The sequence below is a fragment of the Elgaria multicarinata genome, chromosome 3 (genome assembly GCF_023053635.1).
Source record: "Elgaria multicarinata webbii isolate HBS135686 ecotype San Diego chromosome 3, rElgMul1.1.pri, whole genome shotgun sequence".
NCBI classification, from domain to species: domain Eukaryota; kingdom Metazoa; phylum Chordata; class Lepidosauria; order Squamata; family Anguidae; genus Elgaria; species Elgaria multicarinata.
The window spans coordinates 103158655-103183731 of NC_086173.1; the positions used below are offsets into that span (position 1 = coordinate 103158655).

The 25077-nt window shown below is 44.4% G+C and overlaps 2 protein-coding genes across 2 annotated transcripts in view; one reads left to right on the plus strand and one right to left on the minus strand.

The window, feature by feature from the left end:
* Nucleotides 1–31: 31 nt before the first annotated feature.
* The window catches only part of GRM2 (glutamate metabotropic receptor 2), a 52109-nt gene continuing 27063 nt past the window's right edge, over nucleotides 32–25077 (plus strand). Inside the window, exon 1 of the mRNA XM_063123373.1 lies at nucleotides 32–527. Coding sequence (XP_062979443.1) covers nucleotides 54–527 — 474 coding nt within the window. The 5' untranslated portion in view covers nucleotides 32–53. The remainder of the gene's footprint in view (nucleotides 528–25077) is intronic.
* IQCF6 (IQ motif containing F6) lies at nucleotides 8028–9429 on the minus strand. The gene is made up of 2 exons (XM_063123565.1): nucleotides 9418–9429; nucleotides 8028–8435 (listed from the first exon to the last, which is right to left on the minus strand). The coding sequence occupies exons 1-2, from the start codon at nucleotides 9427–9429 to the stop codon at nucleotides 8076–8078; spliced, it is 372 nt and encodes a 123-aa protein (XP_062979635.1). The 3' UTR covers nucleotides 8028–8075.

Below are 25077 nucleotides of genomic sequence, written 5' to 3' on the forward strand. Positions count from 1 at the left end.
GACTAGGGTGCCCTGGTGGCTGGGAGAGGCTTTTGCTGCCTTCTCAAGGTGCCATGGCATCCTTTGCTGCCCTACTATGGATCCTGCTGGCCTGCCCTGTCACATGCCATGCCAACAGCCAGAATCCCAGCTACAACGTGGCAACCAAGAAAGAGATCAGCTTGGAAGGCGACCTGGTTATTGGAGGCCTGTTCCCGGTTCATGAGAAAGGCAGCCCTGCAGAGGAGTGCGGCAAGATCAATGAACACCGTGGCATCCAGCGCCTCGAGGCAATGCTCTTTGCCCTGGATGAGATCAACAAGAACCAACGGATTCTGCCAGGCATCACGCTGGGGGCACACATCCTAGACACTTGTTCCAAGGACACCTATGCCTTGGAACAGTCCCTGGATTTCGTCCGGGCCTCCCTCACTAGAGTGGATGGCTCTGAGCACATCTGCCCCGATGGGTCCTATGCCATCCATGACGATGTACCTACAGCCATCACAGGAGTTATTGGGGGCTCCTACAGTGATGTCTCAATCCAGGTACCATGGACAAAAAGGAGAGAGAAAGAGAGTTGGGTGGGTGGGATGCAGAGTGTGGTACTTTGCAATCCCTTGCTTTGATTGCAAAGTAAAGAAGCCAGGGATCAGGTTTTGCCTATTGGTTAAAGGGCCCGGAAAATTGATAGTCAGTTGTGAAGTCTATGAAAAGGTAATATGGGAATACAACTGTGAAACCAGGAAAGAACACATTTAGTGATTTCTTTTCTATAGCATAGTGGCTCTGCACCACGATCAGGAAATCCATAGTTCGAATCTTGGCTTGGCACACCATGAGCTTAATAGGTGGTCTAAGCCAAGCAGTTATCTCCCTGCAGTGACAGCTCTAGGCCTGGTATCAGCCCCCAATGCTCTTGGGTAGTTGCTGGGGACCCAGCAATCTGGCAGGGCTCACCAATGTTCATGCCTCCCTGGACCTAACATGCCAAGTCTCAGGGTCTGCAAAGCCACCATTTTAATTTTCCCACAATGCCTTTGGGTAGGCCACTCCCTGGAGCCAGCCCAGGATAGCCCCTACCCCAGTCTTTATGATAGGGATAAAAATCCTCTCTTAGCTTACAGGGTTGTTGTAAGGATTACTGGGGGAAAGTATGTGTTTTGAGTTTTGTTGCTGTTTTTGATTTACATGTCTCTAGCTGTTTTTAATCCAGAAACAGTAGTCAGGAAATAAACATCAATACCATCCTAGCAACCTTCTGATTCTCCTGTTCATAGTATATCAAATGGAGTAGTTTTCAATAAGTGAATATGCCATTTACAAAAACACCATAAATGCCTTCCTTAGCTCTGAGTGAGTCAAGGAATTAAGATAATTAGAGAAAGATCACTCACCCTTGTAAAGATTGTACTCTCAACCCACTTTAAACCTTGATTGCCTGAATAGAACTAAGGTTTCCTCCTTATCCACTTTCTCCACACCATGAATAATTTTATACACCTCTATCATGTCCCCCTTTATGTGCTTGTTTTCTAAGCTAAAAGCCCTAAATGTTGTAACCTTTTCTCACAGGAGAGTTGCTCCAGTCCTTTGATCATTTTGGTTGCCCTTTTTCACTCCCTTTTCAGCTCTACGGTATTCTTTTTGAAGTGCGTGACCAGAACTGAGCACAATATTTCAGGTTTTGTTGCACCATAAATTTGTTTAAAAGCATTACAATACTTTTAGTTCCTTTCCTAATGATCTCCATCATGGAAGTTGCTTCTTTCACAGCAGCTCCACACTGGGGGCCTTGCTAGACCTACCAGATAATCCGTGTGGGAGGAGGGGCCAGGCTGTGCTAGAAGTAGCACAGCCTGTAGGCCCCGTCCACATGTAAGACCCCGGAAAAGGTAGGGTTTTTTAAAAAATAAAGGGTTCCCCGTTCCCCCTGCCCCTGATTTCCCCCCCACAATGCCTGATGCCCCCCTGCCCGCTCGCTCATCCTCCGCCCGCTTGCCATGCCCGTCCCCACTTGCCATGCCCGTCCCACCATGCCCGTCCCCCATCTCTGCTCGCCATGCCCATCCCCGTCCGCCATGCCCTGTGCCCGTCCGCCATGCCTGTCCCGGTTCTTCTCCCCCCCCCGTCCGCCATGCCCTGTCCCTGTCCGCCATGCCCTGTGCCCGTCCGCCATGCCTGTCCCCGTTCTTCTCCCCCCGCCCGCCATGCCCTGTCCCCGTTCTTCTGCCCCCCCGTCCGCCATGCCCTATCCCTGTTGTTCTTCCCTCCACTCTCCTGCCGGGTCCGTTCTTTCCCCCAGCCCCCATCTCCCCCCCGTGATTCCCCCCCCAGCCCGATGGGCACAGCGCTCCTATGGAATGCTGTGCCCAGTGCGTGGCTTCTTCCGGCTACTCACGAGTAAGCGAGCAGCCAGGAAAAGCCACGGACCCTGCTAGACCTTCCTCAGCCCTGGGCTGCGGAAAAGCCGGGCCATAAGCGGATCCGCTTATCCCGGGTCAAGGGAGGACTTAGCCCGGCCTGACCCCGGGATCCCCTGTGCGTTGTCTGGATGCACAGCAGGGAGACCGGGCCTCACACCGCGCTAACTCCTCGTCTAGCAATGGCCTGAGTCAACATTTTGATCAAGTGATCCACCACAACCTCGAGATCTCTTTTTTGGTCAGTCACCACCAGCCCAGATCCCATTAGCATATACATGAAGTTGGGACTTTTTGTTCCAATGTGCATCACTTCATGCTTGCGTACAATGAACTGCATTTGACCTTTTAATATTCATTCCCCTATTTTGGGGAGATGCTTTTGGAACTCTTTGCTCTCCATTTTCCCTTCAACCATTTTAAATAATGTGGTGTCATCAGCAAATTTGGCCACCTCACTGTTAATTTCAGATTGTCCATAAATGAATTAATAACCAGCAGTCCTAATACCCCACTGATTATGTCTTCCCATTGGTAAAACCATTTATTCCTACCCTCTACTTTCTGATTTTTAGCCAGTTACTGGTCCATAAGAGGAGCTTTTATCTTATGACTGCTAAGTTAGCTCTGGAGTCTTTGATGAAGGACTTTGTAAAAAAAAAAAGACTTCTAGAAGTACAAGTAAACTGTATCTACCAGATCACCCCTATCCATATCCTTGTTGACAATCTCAAAGAACTCTAAAAGATTAGTTGGACAGGACTTTGCAGAAGCCATGCTGATTCTTCTTCAGTGGGACTTCTCCTTCTACATACTTGATGATTTTATTGCATATTGTACACAGGGGGAACCTCCAGCCTGTGGGCTAAATATGACCTGAAAGGGTTCCTTATTCAGCTCACCAAGCTTCTTCCCCAGGCTCTTCCTTCTCTGCCAGGCCTGGCTCTTTCATCTGCCTCAGCACCCAGAGAGGGGAAAGGGTTCATTTCCAATCTGCAACAGATCCAAGATAATCCCACTACCCTCAGCCCTGGGCCAGGGAAGATGCTCCTCTAAGTACTGGAAGGGGTTTATCTCCAATTAGCCCAATATCTGAGGTAAATCCTTTCTCCTGCTCAGTGCTAAGAAAGGGAGCCTCTTTTAGTGCTGGCCAGGAAAAATTATCTCATCAGCTGATTTTGTGTGTGTGTTTGATTGATTGCATTTATATCCTGCCTTTTTTCCTACAAGGAGTTACATAATCCTCATCCTCCTCTCCATTTCTATCCCCCACAAAAACAATCCTGTGAGGTAGGCTGGGCTGAGAGTCTGTGACAGGCCCAGAGTCACCCAGTGAGCTTCCACGGCTGAATGGGGACTAGAACCCAGATCTCCTGACTCCCAGTTGAACACTCTAAGCACTATGTCACACTGGCTCTCTTATTATGGTGTGTGTGTGTGTGTGTGTGTGTGAGAGAGAGAGAGAGAGAGAGAGAGAGAGAGAGAGAGAGAGAGAGAGAGAGAGAGAGAGAGAGAGTTGGAAAGAGAGTGGGAGGGAGGGAGGTTGAGTGTATGTGTGTGAATGGGATGTGGAAAGTGTGGGTGTGAGTGGGGTATGTCTCTGTGTGTGAAAATGGTGTGTGGGGTACATGTTAGCAGTGGCTCCACTGATATTGGGTAGAGGTCCTTGATGTCTCTAGGGTCAATTTGGCCCTCAGGGTGAAAATGGTTCCCTGCCCCTGGCATATTGTAGAGGATTGCGCATAAATGTGCAATAGATGTTCCTCTGCTTTATAGAGAGATGGTGCGAGAGGAACTTGTTCCTACTCTTCCTGTTCTATGGGTAAACAAAGGACAGAACAGAAGCCTCTCATGATTACATATTGAGGCTATATTAAGTAAACTAATAGCCATGATGTTAAGACCTGTATCTTATGTTGAAAGATATCGCCCCAAAATGTCTTAGTTTCGAATGTTGATCTACAAATCTAAACTGCCCACGCAGGGGTCCACATCCCTCAGCTATGCATTCTAATTTCTTGCCATGGGAAATCGATCCCTATAAATTCCAAAGCCTCTCCATATGAGGAACCAGAAGATCATGGCAAGATAACAGAGAAGGGAGAATTGGTGTCAGGCTAAAGCTGGGATGGGTGGGTATATTTGAGGCAGGGTGTATTTGAGGCAGAACAGCAGGTGGCTATTGGGAGTGGTAGTACAGGGCGTTAGCTATGTTTGGAACAGAGATATTCTCATCTCAGTGTGGGCGAGCTTTTGCATGCCCAAGATTTGTGGGTGTTTCTGAATGTCCTGCCATTGTTCCCTGGATGTTTCTTGGGCTGTAGTGAAAAAGATAATCACAGGTTGCCTCACATACCTGCTCAAGAAGTAGAAAGACCTTTTTAAAGCCCACTCGGACCACCACTTCTGCCTTTGAGTTCATCCCTCTCAACAAAAGCTCTTCTGAGAGCGCAGGGACCATGTCCCAGAGCCTTCCTATGACAGAGTAATTAGCTGCTGCTACTGAGAAGCCCTAAGGATATATTAATGCTATCATTAATGCAAATTAATATATCATTATCACGTACAGAGCCCTTTGCAGAGAGAGAGAGAGAGAGAACTGAGTGTCGCTAACTATCTCATTTGCAAAGAGAGAAAGAGCCTGTTGCCAGGGCTTTGCTATTTAATCTCTGGCCCAGTTCTTCAAAAGCAAAGCATGATGGAAAGGAAGAATCATGGTTTCTTCGGAGTAGGCCTATAGCCCTCCATGGTGGACTCTACTATCCGGCAGGGTTGCTCTCTGAGGAAGGCCTGGCCAGCAACGCCAGTGCAAAACAATTCCGTCCCCTCCCCATTCCACCGCCCGCCTCCTGCAGCTCCTGCTGTTGAGCTCTCCTGCCTCACGCGGCGTTTGCCTCAGTCTCATATTCGACCCCAATTCCTGTGGGCAGGAAGACCACAGGATCCCTCCGATGACACCTGAGACCATGGCCATCTGTCACTTAATTTCAGGAGATTTCCTACAGACATGCCAGGGCAAACTCCTCCTCCCTCCTTCCCTAGTCTGACGCAGTGACAACGCGCAAGACACAGCCAGCCTTTGGTGATTGGAATGTAGCGAACAAGAAGCACTTGCAGGAAGTGGGGCTTTGTCTTCCGAGAAGACACATGAAGCAAGTCCTTGCGTGGGCGGAGGGGTGTGTGTCTTACCCTAGCTTCCCACCATATATAATAATCCCCTGTTGCCGCAGCAGGGGTTTCAGGGGACAGAACCATGCGTTGGACTTTGCAATGGCTGACCAAGGGGCTGTGCACCGCATCTGTACAGTCTCCTTCCCAAACCTGTTTTTAAGTACTTAGAATCATTGAGACATTAGGCGCCATGTGAGGGAGGGCATATGTGTGTGTGAGGAGATTTTGAGGGGTCACAGTGTGCAGAGAGAGGGGGGATAACCCTTCCCACCCAAACTGCAATCCCCCAGAATCCCCACCCCTGGCACTTTTTTCTAAGCTTAATTCCCATGCAGGGGCATTGTTAACCCTTCTCTTTTCAGCTGCAATTCCCCTTGACGTTTACCTCCTGCATGGCACTTAAGCTAGGGGGGACACCTTTCATTGGCACGAATGGACATTCAGGGCTCTGGAAATAGATTGGGGCACAGGAAAATTGGTTCCGGGTGTGTGTGTGAGGGGCCCTGGCCTAGCAATGCCCTGGCTTGGGATCACATGAATCCTCTCACTACCTGCTACATAGAAGTGCAAATGGGGGAGTTGTAGAAAAGCCTTCATTATTCCCTTCATGGAACTCCAGTCTCCACCCAGTATAGTTTTCCCTTCCACCTTTCCACCCTATTAAACCTCTGCATTCCACTCCGAAATGCAGGTTGCAGGAGAAGGTCTGGGTCATTTCACTCTTCCTTTTCCTTTCAAAAGTATATGCAATGTCCTTTGGAACGAGGCACTTGTCCTGTAGTGAAAATAATTGCCCCCTTTTAGGGGGTTTCAGGGCAGGGAGGAGAAGGTTTGTGGTGAGTGAAAAAAGGAAGTTACTTGGGTGGGAAACAAAAGGGTCTTCTTTTCACATGCGGCTTTGATTGTGCCATCACCATCCTACTTCATGGAATTCTATTGGGGTGTGCGTGGAGTGGGGGAGTTCAGATGACATCATCCCCCACTTGTGCCCCCCCCCGTGTTTTCTCACCACTTCTATCTTTTTACCAAAGAAAATCCAGTAAATAATAGCTGTTCAATCAATGCCTTTTGATCCATAATGCTAGGAGTTGCCTATCTGGAAGAAGGATGCGTGCAGAAAAGGTAACGTAGGGGTGAAAAGGTAGTGAAAGGTATGGGAGCATAATAATGATGATGATGATGATGATGTAACATGAAAAGATAGCAGGAAATGAAAGAGAAGATGGGAAGTAGAGGAGATGCAGAGAGAGAGAATGGAGCAGATGGTCACCAGTTAGATCTGTATAAAGAGGCAATGAAGGAAATAAAAGAGGGTCATCTTTCCACACACACTCTCTCACACACACACCTTTTCTTTTATAAGGTAGACAAAGAACGCAGCACTTAATATACAGATGAATAAAATAGCTAAGCAGTGCAGACAGTCATTGAGATAAAGGAGCTATTAGCTAAAATGACAGCCTGAAAGTTGAGTAAACACAAAGCAGGGCAAAGAGTTATACAAAGTGAGAGAGGAGGATAGATGGGCAAGATAATTAGGCAGCTTATTAAAAAGATAAGCAGATAAATTGGCTACCGTGGCGGTCCCTCTCCTTCGAGCTCTGCAGTGGTGATGAGAGCACAAAGGCATTTTATTAATATTTCTGGGCTCTTCTCACTCTCTGCTGTCCCTTGTGCTTTGTGTCCCCTCCAGGCTGAAGGAAACCAGAGTACTCGTTGCCTCTGATTCTCTCCTGCAAGTCCTCTGGGGTTGGCACAGAACGCTGCAGATTTGATCCAGCTGAGACACTGTGTCTAAAGCAGGCAATGGATTAACACCTTCCCTGCTTCCTTCACAGCTCCCCCAAGGATGGTTTGGTAAAGGCTGTTTGGAAAAGGAAAGCCTCTTCTGCAGCAGTGGCGGATGTACATGTAGATACATATATACCCACTTGTGGGAGCTCCTCTTCTTTGGCCTGCTTTGGATCATGATGGAGCTAATTGAACTCACAAATCGACCCGCAAATCCCCCTTCTAGCAGGCAGGAGTTCTCCCCTTCACATCATCTTCCCTTAGCTCACTATGACAAGTCACCACATTATAACAGAGCACAGGTCAGGGACCAGCACAGTGGGAGCTGGTGTCTCCAATTTTGGTGGGGCTGCGAATCCGTTCTGGGTTTCAATCAGAACCAGCCAGAACACTAAAGAAGCTATCCAAAGTGCTGAACCCTGCCTCTAAAAGGGGTTCAGGACCTTGGATAGCACCTTCAAAGTTATCTTCTAACAATTAGCTCCCATAAAGAGACATCCTCCAGCCATCCTGGACCATTACAGAACATTAACATTCTTTTGTTAAGTCCTAGCTGGGCTCAGTCTATTGTTTAAGGCAACACCCTAATGATAATTTACCCACAGTAACCAGGCAGTAATCTCACCAGAGTATTAAAAGCCATGTGTTTATTTCCATCCACTGATGTCTGGCTGTGTGAGCAGCCTTTTCTACCTACTCCATGGGGTCTTTTTACCCAATAACAATCTCAATGTTCAAGTCTACGCCATCATGAGTCAGGCTTTTGAGAGCATAGAGACTGGACTCTCTCCTGAAGCTGTAGAGCCGCCAGTTACTTTGAATGACCTGGGCTGCACGTTGATACTTCTTGTACCGGGTTTTCATAAGCCACATCCTCAACATCGACTGCAAGAGGACAGTGGTCTTCTCAGACCAAATGTATATCACCAGTGCTATTATCCTTCTCCTTTCCTGTGCCCGAGTGAAAGCATAGCGCCACCATTTCTGAATCACCAAGGCATATATGGTGGCTTGTTGCAGAGTGCGCCTGACCAGTGTGCCACGCCACCATTTTTGGATGATGATAGCACACTAAAAATGAGAAACAATGAACTGGGTGTCACAATCATATAAGCAGAAGTTCAACAACAAAAAGTTTCTCTGTTAGATTTTTAAAAAACGAACAAAGTGAGCAACTTGTAGATGAATAGTCGAACATTCCCTTTACATCAGCCAGACAAGACACAAGAATGAAAAAACACAATTTGGACAGTAAAATATACTAAGCTTTTGCTACCTGAGATAAAAATGCCAAACCACAACCTTATATCTCTCACTAAAAACCTGGTGACAGGAATGGTGAAGGAAAAGTGCTTCCAGAATGGCTCTTGCCTGGAGGGACTCATTCTTCCTGGATTCCTTACAGAACCACAACCCATTCCAGTGAACACAATCTCTGCCCCCAAATACCATCCTGGAATTTCACCTCTTTGGTGCCATTATGAAGAGATAAGGGGTGGAATATCTTGGATAAAAATATGATCAAAATGGAAAAAAGTAACACAATGTCCAGTAGTTTCCACTTCTGAAATTTGCAACCTGAATTAGTGTCTTCACTTTGGGGAAGTCAGTTTTCAGCCAAATGAGATGTTAAGTTAATGACAGGTGTGTTGTTGTTGTTTTTAAAAAACTGTGCTTAAAGCTGCTGCTTTCCTTTTGAAGGAAAAGCAGCCATGGGGTGCCAATTTGGTGCAGTGCACCCAATTTGGTTTCCCACTTCCTGAACTGGAGAGGTTTTGTCATTATTGCCTCAAGCAGTTTGTGGGGATGTTCCTAGAGGTGAAGGATGACTGGAAAGTGACCTACAACTTAAGGCAGACCCAGCTGTAGAACAAGTATGCCTTCTACAACAAAACTGCCTGCCGCAATCTACCATCCAGTTTGAGAGCAACTTGAAAAAGTTGCAAAGTAGAGAGATCGTAGCTTGTAACCACCTTGCTAATTGTAAAAACACCTTCAGGCAGACTTCATATCTTTATTGACCCAAAGCCACTGAAGAGATGGCACTACCTACAATAGCTGTCATGTTGCCAGAAGTTTTAAAACCTAGAATTTTATAGTTTGATGTAAAGAATGGGGTTTGGGACATAAGCCTGCATGAGGACTCCAGTATGCTTACTACTTATCCAACACCTTGTGGTCAATTCAGATGATTTTATATGCCAATGAGGATCAGCTCAGCTCCAGAAGTGTTTCAGACTGAGGAGATTATTCCAGGCAGGATGTTGTGTGGAAATGGGGAGCTCTGTAATGGCAAGATTTGCATCTGGTGTATTTCCAGACAAGAAATTACAGGCCTTTCTACAGCAATGCAGAGGTAAAAAGATTAAACAGAACACAGAAAAAAGTAGTATCAAAATAGAAAAAGTAACATATCCTGGGCAGGCACTAACAGCAGAGACTGAAAGCAGACCACTTCTGTGCCCCCAACAGCAAGCTAATGAATATGCCTTTATATTTTATGGTTTTAGCTCTGTTTTGTGAACCGCCCAAAGAGCTTCAGCTATTGGGCACTATTGATATGTAACATAAATCCAAGACATGGATCACTAGATGTAAAGGGAGTACATCATTTTATTGGAATAATTCATTCATCATTCATCCATTTCTCATATTTTTACCCCACTCCTCAGTCAAAAAAGACTCTCGGGGAGGCTTACAATCAATTAGCAAAGAAGACAGTCCCTGCCCTGAGGCGTACAATCTAAAAAAGACATGACACACAAGGGCAGGATCTACACTGTTGCTTTAAAATGGTTTATAACAGTAGTGACAACCATTGGGGCCCAGGACATACTCCATATACAGTTTTCAAACCGTTTTCAAAGTGTCATATCTTGCTTGGTGTAGATCTGGCCCAAGAAAAGGAGTTTGGGAGGGAAAGGGGGAAAGTGTGTGTGTGTGTGTGTGTGTGTGTGTGTGTGTGTGAGAGAGAGAGAGAGAGAGAGAGAGAGAGAGAGAGAGAGAGAGAGAGAGAGAGAGAGAGATTAAGTAGACCCGACCAGCAACAGGGCTGATGGGATTGTCCTGCTCATGAAAGAGGGCAGTCCAATTGGAGCAGGCCCTGATTTTCTAGTCATGTTTTACCCTCATTTGGCTTCAGTCGCTCATGCAGCCAATGCACCAACTTACCAGGCAGGATGTTAAAAATAAATAATAATAATAATAATAATAATAATAATAATAATAATAATAATACAACTCCCATTGGCTATGCTGACTAGGTCTGAAGCGGGTTGTAGGCCAAAACATCTGGAGGGCCACATGTTGCTCATCCTTGCCTTCAGTCTTTACATTCAGCCACAAGCCACAGGTCTTTACCCTTATTTGTTGTGTACATGGAGCATACTTCCCTAGATCAGGGGTGAACTATGGCCAGGCATCGGGGGTGGGGGACACCACTACCCTGCTGCAGCGGCGGCATTTGCCACCAAAATATGGTAGTGGCGGGGGGGGGAAGCTTCAAAATAGCCCACTTTTTTAAAAGGGAAAAAATTGCTGTGAAATTGAACACCAAAAGGGACTATTTTGCTTTAAAAATCCCCTTTCCCCAACACTGCAGTTTGTCCTCGCCTGAAGGAAACCTGCTGGTATGCCTAGGCATGGCCCCTGCCATGGTCCACCCTACTAGTCCCTGGAGGGAGGGGTCTGTCTACTCATAAGAACATAAGAAGAGCCCTGCTGGATCAGACCAAGGGTCCATCTAGCCCAGCACAGTGGCCAACCAGCTAACAGCCAGGGATGAACAAGCAGGACATGGTGCAACAGCACCCTCCCACCCATGTTCCCCAGCAACTGGTGCACACAGGCTTACTGCCTCGACTACTGGAGATAGCAAACAACCATCAGGGCTAGTAGCCATTGATAGCCTTCGCCTCCAGGAATTTATCCGACCCCCTTTTAAACCCATCCAAATGGGTGGCCATCACTACATCTTGTGGTAGTGAGTTCCATAATTTAAATATGAGCTGTGTAAAGAAGTATTTCCTTTCATTTGTCCTGGATCTAGTATTCTGAGAGAGGGAGAAAAATGTCTCCCTATCCACATTCTCCATACCATACGTAATTTTGTATGCATGGTATGGAGAATGTGGATAGGGAGACATTTTTCTTCCTCTTTAGATGGAGCTGCTTCACAGCAGAGGTGAGGGGGCAGGCCTACAACTCAGCCTACACATCTTCTCTGGCTTCAAACTGTGCTTGTTCTTTTTTTCATACCTTAACATGGGTTTTTGTTTTGTTTTTAATATTTGGGGCTTGAGTTTGTTTGTTTTTAAATTGTCTAAAAACCATGAAAAACATTAATGTTGCATGGTTAAAATCTGCTCGCTGTAGTGCTGAATCATGATGGGGAATTTGGTTGAAATTTATCAGCTGGTATTGAAGCAATATATCTTTAAACATCTTGATGTGCCGCCTTTTTGGTTCAAGATGGTAGTCAAAAATGTCAGTATGCCTAAAAACATCTCAGATAGACATGGAACAAATCATGGAATCATAGAATCATAGAATAGCAGAGTTGGAAGGGGCCTACAAGGCCATCGAGTCCAACCCCCTGCTCAATGCAGGAATCCACCCTAAAGCATCCCTGACATATGGTTGTCCAGCTGCCTCTTGAAGGCCTCTAGTGTGGGAGAGGCCACAACCTCACCAGGCAACTGATTCCATTGTCGCACTGCTCTAACAGTCAGGAAGTTTTTCCTGATGTCCAGCTGGAATCTGGCATCCTTTAACTTGAGCCCATTATTCCGTGTCCTGCACTCTAGGAGGATCAAGAAGAGATCCTGGCCCTCCTCTGTGTGACAACCTTTTAAGTATTTGAAGAGTGCTATCATGTCTCCCCTCAATCTTCTCTTCTCCAGGCTAAACATGCCCAGTTCTTTCAGTCTCTCTTCATAGGGCTTTGTTTCCAGACCCCTGATCATCCTAGTTGCCCTCCTCTGAACATGCTCCAGCTTGTCTGCGTCCTTCTTGAATTGTGGAGCCCAGAACTGGATGCAATATTCTAGATGAGGCCTAACCAGGGCCGAATAGAAAGGAACCAGTACCTCACGTGATTTGGAAGCTATACTTCTATTAATGCAGCCCAAAATAGCATTGGCCTTTCTTGCAGCCGTATCGCACTGTTGGCTCATATTCAGCTTGCGATCTACAAATCCTAAAAGTTTCATAGCAATGAGATGTATAGTTTTAGAGTCTACTGAGAACATAAAAACAAACATTTATTCATATAGATATTTTTTTTAAAGAAAAGGACAGTCAGACAGTAGAATAGAACTTACTTAGATCAGTTTAAAATTGGCTACATGGGAAGCCCAGTATGTACCTTAGTTCTTTGGGCAGGACTTGGAGACTTATCAGCTTCTTGTGGAGGACGTGGTGGTGGTGGTCTGAACTCATCCTGAAAAGAGATGGGGCTGGTTGTAAGTATCGGGCAAGTAGAGAAAATCTCAGAGTAGACAGAAGGACCCTAATGAGAAACGTGGAGCGGTACAGTCTAGCCTCAAGGTTGGGGGACGCTGCTGCCAATAGATAAAGAGCTTCCTACCTACATCTGGGCAGATCTACAGGCTATTTTATTCATTATTTTATTTATTTATTGCATTTTTATATCACCCATAGCTGAAGCTCTCTGGGCAGTTTACAAAAATTAAAACCACATAAACCATTCAAAATATAAAACAACGAGTATAAAACCATAACATAAAATACAATATAATATAAAATACATCTGATGCTACTGGCAGTGCCCAAAAACTCAATTGAGCCTTTCAGTACCTATGTATGAATGTCAGCTATTAACCTTTTTTGCATATATATCCAGAAATAGAATTATACATTTTTAAAGGAATAACTTGTTCCTGGAATGTTCCCAATATTCCCAAACGTTAGATGATTCAGAAATATTTAATGTGCTAATTGCACATGTTCAGAACCTACTAGCTCCGGGTTTCTTACAGTGCCTAATGCTGCACTTGGAAATTCTGAAGCAAACATATTGCCAGCTTCCTTGACAATATATGAAATTCACCAGGTAGTGATTTGCATTTCTCTCTAGCTCTGATGCAATATATTCAGACAGACTTCATTGGCAAGATGCACTGTACAATAATCATGATTAACATGAGAGATGTGCTGCTTACTTGCCTGAAAAAAACCATACAGAAAACTTGAGGTCAGGGGAAAGAGTTGTACACAACAGAGATAATGGCATTGCTATCTTTGGACGTCTTGTAGGTAACTCTATAAGGAATTTCCCCTTACAGAAGCATAGCTTCAAGGCCAAACCTGCCAGAAATTTAATTCAATCATAGACTTCTTCCCAAGCCACGCTTAGGCCATCTTTATTCCCATTCTGGCCAGAAACAGCTATATCTGGTCCATGTGTCATGGATCTAGGTTTCTCTGTCTGTCTCATCCACTATTCTTTGTTACGTGGTACCAACTGCTAGGACCAAACTACAATGTGTCGTTACTTGATGCTACATTATTTTTCTTGGGTCGGACCCAAACCCTTCATTCTGCCCATGGAAGGACACCACTTGTGGAACAGAACTTCTACATCCTGTCCTCCCCGCTGCAGCTCCCCTGTGTGCCCCCAAATCTGCTCTGGAGGGTTGGGGACCTACAAGGCAAGTTTAGAGGGTGTGTACATATGAGGGGTGGAGGAAAGCTGCAGAGGAGAGGAGAGAATTGAGAATTTTTTCTTCTTCAAGTGGCATCCTTGCATGGGTGAAACAAAGGATCTGGATCCAATTCCTAAAATGGAAACAGCTGGGGGTGGAACTGATCAGAATGGTGGTGTGAGAGGAGAGAGGGTTAACCCTTTCCTCCTGCACCGCAGTCCTGACAAAAATAGACTACTCCAGCTGCTGTTTGGCTTGGGAGGGAAGCCCCCGTTGAGTCCACTGATGATGTGGAGTCAAGCAAAGGAGTCCATTTCTAAACAATGAGCGTTATCACGCAGGGGGAAATCACGTTTCCTTACCGTCACTTTTCTACCCCCGCTCTTGTCCCTCATTACTTCCTCTTTCTTCCCGGAGAGGAAAGAGAAAATAAACAAAGACCACATGGCCCGTTCAGAGGCCATTTGTATCATACTGCTTTCCCTGCAAACAGCAGGAGATTGTGGCACATTCTGTTAAAAAAAAGTCGGATTAAAACGGGTCTATTTTGCAATGAAAAAATGAGCAGAAGGAGTGGGAGGCATGTGGGAGGCAGACATCGTTGTCTAAAGGACGCATGCATATCCGTAAGTGGGCAGTAGTGAGCGTGCAATAAAACACTCGTCCAATGAACTTCAATGGGTTGGATCCAGCATAAGCCACAATGTTCAGAAGGGCTCCTTCTGTCAGCTGGGGCATTTGATCCAGCAGAGCTTTTTCGCTGGTAGAAGAGAGGGGGTGGGGGAGAGAGGTCATCTTTGCTCATTCCCCAGCCTCTGATGTTCCCTGAAAATCTGCCAGGGGTGGGTGGGGAACCCTCAGCAACAGTGGGAGAGGTGGTGCTGGGTACTGCCAAGGGAGGGGGAAGTTGAAGATTACCTCCCCCAACCCCATGTTTTCACAACAAGTATTTTCAGTGGAGGTTTTGCCTGTTGATACTGATGTCAGCAGAACAAAACTCTCAGTCCACTACAGTGTTTCCACAATGTCTAGCTATAGCACAGAACACCACTCTACAGGTCCGATCAGTGTTGTTCTACGAAATGTGCAAATTCAACTTACACGGACTCTTTCCCACAATTTGAGCATTTCTTTCAGAAGAGGCCCTTTGAGGGAGATGGTTCTTTCTGCAGCCAAAGGTCTCTTAGGGTAGGAGCCCTGACTTGCCTTGTGAATTCTGACATCACAATGTCCATGCTGACACCTCTGCTCACTTTTAGTGATGCTGGATTAGTTAAGAAAGAGTCTGCCTTAACTATGATTTGTTATCTCTCACTGGCTGGGCTACGGAAGAGTCACTTCTGTGTGTGCCCATGCTATGGAAACAGGTGGAATTTCTCATTCTGGAGCCAGTTTCTAAGTTGGCCCCAAAACAGTGAAGGCAGAGCGTTGCAGGGCATTCATCTGAGCCATTGAATACACCTTCACTGCACATTAACCATCCACTTCTTTTACATGTCTAATTGTGACTATGGCCACACATGTCTCAAACAAGCATCATTTCCTCTTCCACACCCATAGAAAACTCCTTTTCTGACTCACATCATTCCCTCTTTGTCTAATGCTCAGGCATGAGAGTGGATGCTGCCCTTGTCCAAATGGCACCATAGGCAAGATGGTGGTGGTATCACAGAATCACAGAATAGTAGAGTTGGAAGGGGCCTATAAGGCCATCAAGTCCAATCCCCTGCTCAATGCACGAATCCACCTTAAAGCATCCCTGACAGGTGGATGTCCAGCTGGCTCTTGAAGGCTTCTAGGGTGGGAGATTCCATTACCTCCCTAGGTAACTGATTCCATTGTACTGCTCTAACAGCCAGGAAGTTTTTTCTGATGTCCAGACGGAACCTGGCTTCCTATAACTTGAGCTCATTATTCTGTGTCCTTCACTCTGGGATGATTGAAAAGAGATCCTGGCCCTCCTCTGTGTGACAACCTTTCAAGTACTTGAAGAGTGCTATCTGGTGGGCAGGGAGGAGAGGAACCTATTGAAGCCAGGATATGGATTATCTTGAGCTTCCATCAGCCCTCTTCCCTTCCCCTCCAAAGTGACTGAAAGATCGGAGGACAGGGAGGCAAATTTCACCCCAGTTTCAGTCTAGCAGGGCGTAAGAATCTTGGAAGCCTCTGAATCCTTGGGGTTCTGAGCAGGAGGACTCCATAGAATTGGACCCTTAGACACCTTTAATTTCTAGGAAGAAACCACTCGCTTATTTTGGGGTAATGTTTTCCAGAGGGTTATCCATTTTACTCTGTTGCACTAAAAACAACAGAATTTTGCAGCACTTCAAAGAAAACAAATTTTATATGGCATAGGTTTTCATAGACTCGAGTCCACTTTGTCAGATGCATGGAATACTATCCTAAAATAGGTGGAGAAAGAGAGAGAGGGAGGGAGAGATGTCAGCACTGAGATGTGAGGGCAATGAATAGATGAAAAACAGACTGTAATAATTGCATTCTTAAATGTAAAAATAATGATAGCTACCATTCACAAAGTAGTGTTGCTGATAACACAACATCTTGGCTAATTAACCCCTGTGGTGGGATAAAAACCTGTTGTCTTGATTCAGGCCAGAGCTGTTAGAATTGAACTTCTTGATAAGATGTAATTCAGCACTTTCATGCAGGAGGCTCCCTTTCTTTGTTCAAGAATGACAACATTAGGGTCATGGAATTGTCCTAGGTCATTGAAATGTTCTCCTACTGGTTTCTGAATGTTTGTCTCTCTGATGTCACATTTCTCTCTCTCTACACCCATGTTTACATATTCCTGCCAACATAGGATAATATTCTGTGCTTCTGATGAGGTGTGCTGTGGTCCACAAAACTGTATGCCATAATAAATTTATTTCCATTAAGGAACCACAAGACTTTTATTTTTGGGAAGCCTCATTTTGCATCCCAACCATTAGCATGAACGGTGATAGCCTAATGCAATATATGGAGGTGGAATTTGCCTCCGCCAAAGGAATCTACCTGATCTATGCTTTTCCCTGGATAAAAGCTGCTAATGACTAATTGATGGCAAGAGATAAATAGACCTTTCTAAACAAGTCTAACTGACAAATAGCATTACTTTAACTTTTCATTTTGCATTTGAACAAAAGCATTCATTTCATTCCCCCAGCTGTTACACAGACAATCTACCTCAATTACGATCAAGGCTGTTAAAGAAACAATGATCCATTAACATGAGAGAAATGCTGCATTATTGCAGTAGCATTAAGTGGCCTGGAGTTTTACATGGAGTTTTGCGAAGTTCCAGTTTGCAGGCATTATAAATTACGACATCACACTCATAATTCAGAAATCAGGCCTGACAGGTGTAAAAGACTGCTCCTATTTTCCACAGCATAGATGGTTTAACTTGAGGCTTAAGGTCATATGCCCTTGACACTGCCTGTGGGGAGGCATTGAAGGGCGATTTACAATCTCGAGAGCATTCTTGCTGTTATAGAATGCAATTCTCTGCTTAAAATTTATTTGTGCATGTTAATTATGCAGCAAGGTTTTGACACATCCAGAGCTGTGAAGTGTGTTCTGGCTCTCAACTCGGAAGAGCCTATCAGATGGAAAGGTTTTTCTCTAGCCTGCCTCTTTTGTAGTTTGTATTTTTAACAACCTCATTAGTGAGGATTTTCCCCCTTTGAAGATAATGAGCATTACTGCAGAGCATCTGGAACAAGTGGAGAGTTTGAGCTGTGGATTGCAGCAACACTGTCCACAGCTCTGGTGCACATTTTAACTGCTAGTAGATTATTTGACAGTCCTGCCATTTTTCCTGTTCTGGCAGACTCTTAGAGCCAGGTGGGAAGTCAACAAACTTCTCCCATCACTGCGTCTGCATATGGGGGCAAACTTCACCTGTAGAATTGTGGCCTGTAATGCAGCTGTTATTATAGGCACAGAGCCATCAGAAGAAGAAGGAAGGCAGCAACCTTATTAACAATGCCTCAGTTTGATTGCATCTATAATAATTGTACCACTTCTTCAATTGCAAAATGGAACAAATGGCTGCCATTTTTCTAATAATAAAGTAGCAGATTTTACCCTACCCATCCACCTCTCTTTTATGCACAACAACTTTATATGTCTTAGATTCCTTCTGTCTCAAACAGCACTATTTCTCCTTATTTTTCAACATGCTATGTTTTGATTTTGCCATTTCAGTTTCAAAAGCATCCCACAAATCCCCTACTAATCCTCTGAGTTTATTTCTATATACCTTTTATCTAATATGGATTATATCAAGTCTGGTCTCAATGAGCTGGTAACCTCCAGGTTAGATCACTATATTGTGTAAAATGTGGAGATGCCTCTGAAGGCAGTTCAGAAATGGCTGTTAGTTCAGAATATGGCTGCTAGCTGGCTAATACCCTCATGTCATGATGGGACCTGCCATCATGAAGGTATCAGGCCGTTGCTGAGGAGGGCGTTTTTCACTGTGGCACCTCAGCTGTAGAATGAGCTCCCCAAAGAGGTTTGCCTGGCACCTACATTTTACTCTATCTGATGCCAGGTGAAGACCCTTTTATTTTCCCAGTAATTTAACATTTTACCATCCTACCTTTTTAATTTGCCGTTTTTAATCCGTATTTTAAATCTCTGCATTGCTGCTCGGTTTTATTCTGGTTGGACTTTTCTATTGTGGTTTAAATTTTATACTTAAGTTGTATTTTCTGGATTAAATTTTTCTGAACTACCCAGAGAGCTTTGGCGATTGGACAGTATAGAATGTAGCAAATAAATGTTAGCAATGAACAAGTCCCCAGTTAGCAGCCACTGGTGCCCGGAACGGTGTGGTTTTAGGGGCCATGGGATAGAACAGACCCCACCGTCCCAATGAGGACAGAGAGAGAAGTTTGTCCTCAGAGGGGGAGATCTGAACTCGGATCACCCTCCCACCCCACATCTTACCTCTCCAGTGTTGGAGCCCCAACATTAGAGAGGAGGGAAAGAAGGCATGACAGGTTAGGGACGTCAGAAAAATCTGCAATGGATTCAAATTTCTATGAATCTGGCCTGCGAATTCCACAGCGGAACAGCTTTTTCCGAATCACATCGATTCCATGGACTTGCGGGCTGGTTTTTCACTTGGGGTTGGGGGTTGTGCTAATGTACACATGCAGTAATCTGCACTAGTTCATGTGCTAATGTGAATTAGCAAGTAAAACAAAATTGGAGGGTGGGGGAAGAATCTGATTCCATTGATGAGCGGATGGCGGAACAAAGACACCTGACAACCTGCAAAACACAGACTGAATGGATTTAACAGAATTCCAGTTGTGTGTCAGGGGTGGTCTGGGAGAGGTACTGGATCTGAAAGCTCTACTGCTATTCTGTCCCCAAGCCAGCCTTCACTAGCCCTGGAGCCAAATTAATTCCCTCCTATTGGTTTCAATGAGAAGAAATTGGTTAATTAAAACAAAAACAAAAACCAAGGCCTAGGATAGGAGTGGGGAAGGAGCAGAACCCTCACCCCACCCTCATTTCCGCCCTGCCAGCATGAGCCTGGCAGGACTTTAGATCTCTTGAAAAGTCTGACATTGGAGCTCTCCAAGATAAAGAACAGGATTGTTCTGTTATTTGGGAGTCAAATTGAATTCACTGAGATTTACTTCTGAATATACATGTACAGAATCAACTATTAAGTGGAATATTATAGGAAGGTGCTGTATACACAATCAGACACTTGGTCCATCTAGCTCAGGTTTTGTACACTGACTGGCTGTACACTGCGGGGTTTCAGGCATGAAATTAGGGTGACCATATGAAAAAGAGGACAGGGCTCCTGTATCTTTAACAGTTATATAGAAAAGGGAATTTCAGCAGGTGTCATTTGTAGGCATGCAGCACCTGGTGAAATTCCCTCTTCATCACAACAGTTAAAGCTATAGGAGCCCTGCCCTAGTGAACAGATACAAAAGAGGGCAGGGGTCCTGCAGCTTTGACTGTTGTGATGAAGAGGGAATTTCACCAGGTGCTGCATGCCTACAAATGACACCTGCTGAACTTCCCTTTTCTATGCAACTATTAAAGATACAGAAGCCCTGTCCTCCTTTCCATGTGGTCACCCTAGAATTGTTCCCAGTAGTACCTGGAAAAGCTGGGGATTGAACCTGGGAACTGTTGCATGCCAAATAGGAGCTCTGCCCCCTCCCCATCAAAATGCTTTAATATATTGTAGCTGGCTGTGTTCTATGAAGAATATATACAAGTTCACTTGCCCTTGGGGGAGTTTTTTCATCTAACATATGACCTCTTCAATCAACATTGCCTGCTTAGGTTGCATTATGTTCCCATTCATACTTTGACCCAATAAGAGCCTTCTGTAAACCGCACATGGCCAGATCTACACCAAGCAGGATATGACACTTTGAAAACGGTTTGAAAACTGTGTATGACGTGTGTCCTGGGCCCCAACAGTTGTCAATACCATTATAAACCGTTTTAAAGCAGTATTGTAGATCCTGCCCATGGTCAACTTTTCAGTTAGGATTATTGGAAAGATCTCAGACCTAACAAAGCAGGTACACAGAGGCTTGATCCTACAAATCCACTTGGCAAGAGACCCTTTGTCATCTTAAAAGCTTCTCCCTAATGCAGAGAGGTATTGCAGGATCTGGCTTCTAACTTTGCAACTCTGCTGAGCACAGTGCAGAGGCGGCTCTATATTTGGGCTGAATGGGGCGGAGACCCTCTGCCTCTCTCCCCCACCCACTTGAGGCAGAGAAATCGAGGTCCATTTGCTCCTATGCAAGGCACGCAGCTGCCGGATGCCACGCCTGATCGTCTTCTGCCCTCCTCCAACTATCTCAGTAGAGTACTGAGTATCTGCCCTGCACTCCCTCCTGCCAGCCCCAATGAGCCACCACTGGCACAGTGAATGCCTGTGCCAGGCGTTAAAGGAACCAGCAGCTGCTCCCCACTCACAGCATTGAATTGCAGCCGAAGGACTAGCACTGCACAGTCTTCCTGGGAGGCAGGACATAGTTTATTTTGGGATGGTTTCTGAAGAATCAAAGCACACCATTAATCTGTAAAATATAGCTTCATAACAACTTGCAAGGATGACTTCAGACCACCAGGGAAATAATGACAATGAAAATCATGACCGGGAGCAAACTATTTCAGCCGTTGGTCATTAGTGCTCTGGAGAGGCTCAGATCTCGGTCACAGCTTGTTTTTAGTAACCTTCACCGCTTTAGAGCCAACAGCTTCAAGTTTCTTTGCACCAAGTTGTTGGAGAAACATGATGGGGAAAACTTCCCAAGGCTTTGAGAGTTGGTGTTGCCTGTGTAAAGCTGCCATTGTGAGGTTCCCTCCTTCCTCCAGCAGGATTCCTATACTTTCAACAGTTGCATGATAGGAAGAAATTCAACAGGTGAAGATGGTCCACACCATTGCATCTCCATGCATCACTTCTTGGATTTCTTCCTTCCACAACTCTGAGAGACATGGGAGTCCTGTGAGAAAAGATGGCAATTGTGTGTCGCCCTGGGCGTTTAAAATTGAAAAGTCGGATAAAATATTTTAAACAAACAAAAAATGTGTTAAGCAATTTAGAGTTGATAAAATTTCTTGTTTTGGAATATAGAGATTATGTTTCATATGCATAATTCCCAGAATATTAGCATTTTTTAAGAAATAGACTGCATTTACAGGAGGATAATTCCTAGGGTAGCCAACTTTTTTACAGGCTTCTGCTCCTGTGCATTTAATAGCAACTTGATCTGCAGATATTCCTTTAGCTGCTGTGGGTCACAACCTATTTCCGATGGTCTTAGGAACCGAGCTACATAATTTTGCTACATAACAGTAGCAAAATTACAGTTATGAAGTAGCAACAAAAATAATTTTATGGTTGGGGGTCACCACAACATGAGGAACTGTATTAAAGGGTCGCGGCATTAAGAAGGTTGAGAACCACTAGCAGGTGATATTGTTTGTCTCCATGTCTTGAAAAACTTATCATTCGAATGTCTTCAGCTCAAAATGCTGTTACATGCAGAGGGGCAGATCAGATCAATTTTTTGGCAAGTCAATTGGCAATTCTAGACATTACTATCTCTAGTCACTCCTATCTGTTCAGTCTCCTTAGATATGTTCATGGCTTTGCATTTGAACAACACTTTGCAAGGGCTGCCTTAAAGGGGAAGTTTCCCTTTTTTTGTCCATATCCCCTGAGTACCCTAATTCTCAACACCTTTCTTCCTGAGCTCTATCTGTGCTGTAATGTAACTTTTTATAGCTACAGACTCATCTTATTTTAACCTCTGGAGTTCAACCATTTCTCCTAACGCAGATTACTAGGAAGGTACACTGCTCAAGTAGCTGCCAGTTGCCTGAATCCTTTATAGACTGGAACCAGGATACAGGGGCTATCTTGATGTCTGTACCATGGTACGGGGGCTATCCTCTCTTGGAAAAAGGGTTAGATCCAGATTGAGTCATTCTTAGAGTATACCTATTGCAATAAATGGGACTTCAGATCAAAATGCTGTTAAATGCAGAAGGCCAGATCATGACTAACTTACATCCCATTGAGTTCAATAGGACTACTCTATGTATGAGTAAACCTAGATCCAACTCACTGAGGACATTTCTACTTGAGGCTTTTATCCTGCACTTTTACCAAGGTTTCTGCTTCCAGATTCTTTGCAGGATTAAGATCAGCTCCTTTACATGTGCTTTTTTCTGGGGGCTTTGTTTCTCTGCTTTTCTCATTCTTCCATTCTGCCATTTCTAAATAATACCAGACTTTCATTAGGGGGAGAAAAAAACCACAACAATGATTGCAAAGCATGGGAGAGGCCCTGGAGGATAACATCATATAAGGACCCAAAACGCCATGGGTGAGCAACCATGAATACACAATAAATGCTTCATGTACCCAGTTTCATATCCCCTTCATCTATAAAACTCACCCACTGACCTTCAGCCAGTCACTCTACCTTGCAGGCTCAATGTGAAGGAGAAATACACACACACACACACACCATTAATATTGGCTTATGATTATATGTAATGCCTGTCATTTTGATTTTCTGTTTATTTTCTGATAGCCACTGGCTATGTTTTATTATATTGTATATTTATATTTTTATAGTATGGTTTTAATCCTGGACACTGCCTGGATACATGAATGTCCGGGATCTGGATTGTGGTTATGATGATGTACTCAGTACTGATAATGATTCTTAACTATTGTAGTCAATCAAAACACTCCTATCTTTTCCCATGTCTGACCAGTTCTATTGTACAGGCCTGCCTGTTAGACTGGTAGAAGCCTTCTGTCTGGAAACATCCCAGCCACAGTGGGTTGGGATGTGCAAAGAATTTTTGGTGGGAGGACAAGGTTCTTACAAAGGTCCCAAGGCCTCTTTGAAACATAGAAGCATGGAATAGTAGAGTTGGAAGGGGCTTATAAAACTATTGAGACCAACCCCCTGCTCAATGCAGGAATCCACCTTAAAGCATCCCTGACAGATGGCTGTCCAGCTGCATCTTGAAGGCCTCCATTGTGGAAGAGCCCACAACCTCCCTAGGTAATTGGTTCCATTGTCGTACTGCTCTAACAGTCAGGATGTTTTTCCTGATGTCCAAATTACAGGAAACCAGAATCTGGCTTCCTGTAATTTGAGCCCATTATTCCATGTCCTGCACTCTGGGATGATAGATGTTTTCAAGATTAAATGGCAAAGTAGTATATTTTGAGAGCATGTAGTGATTATTTCATAAACATCAGAGATATATTTACTCCTGAAGTATAATTGCATGTGGTCTGAAACATGAGGCAGATGGGCTGGCCCCTGCCGTCCCGAAATTATACCTTTGCTATTAGTTAAAAACCAGAATTAACTGTACATAAAGAGGCACATTTCTATAAATATTTATTTTGTTGCAAAGTCTTTCAGTAATTTCCTGCACATGTGATGGACGTTTGTACCAATTATGTGTGCAGATAGCCAGGGAGACAGCCAATGGGATGCTTTATGCATACATTTATTATGACTGCATTTGCAGTCATGGTTAGAAGTGTGCCTGTATGTGACAATCAGGGCTCTTTTATTTGCCTGGCAAAAGCTTTTTCTTTTCTTTTTTTATAATGACTAGAAGCTGACAATCTAGATAGGGATCATTATTTTGCTGTCTCCAATTATGAAGAGTCTGTAACTTGAAACTAATGAGTACCATGGCTCACGAGTACAACACGTAAGAGACCCTGGTTTATTTTTCCATTGCAGTAGCTTGGTGTGATTTAGCCTAGTTCCCAATAAAGGACTAGCTATGCAGCTGAAGAGTCAGATGTAGGTCAGAACATATGGTGGAACCATGTATCAGAAACCCCATGATTTTAGCTGCAGAGGAAAACTTCCAAAGTGCCATTCAAGTATATGAGTTCGCATCTGTCTCTACGAAAGAGCAAGGAGGTGCTAATAACAGTCTCCATTAAATTACCTGTTCATCTCAGTGAGGAGTTAATTCTGACCGTCTGGGAAGATCATTTAAGTCATTTCTACACCACGCGATAATCTGGTTGTATTTTGTATGGTTCAGAATTATGGTGTCCACAGAACATGGGTCTGTGTTACCTGACCTTTGTGTGTTCTTACATTAGCATAGTAACATCTGACCAACATTTTTATAGAACATTTCAGTGCATATGATACAATTCAAGTGCATGTTACAGAAATTCAATGTAGCACCGACATGCTGCAAACAATTACTTCAGACAAGACTAATTGTTGTCAGCATTGCTAACCTCTGTTAGCTTAATGCCTTATATAATAAAGTAAAATGAGCTAAACATCTAATTAAGGATATGTTTTCCATAGCAAAGAATGTAAAACATATGTTTCAAATATTGGATTGTCAGTATGTTTCTGTACTTGTGCAAATACAACATACAGGGAGGAAGCAGGCAAAGAACTTTGTTTCCTCGGAATTTGAGCTAATTTTTTAAAGAGCAATTTTCCTCATGGTCACACAGGGAAGTTTGAAAG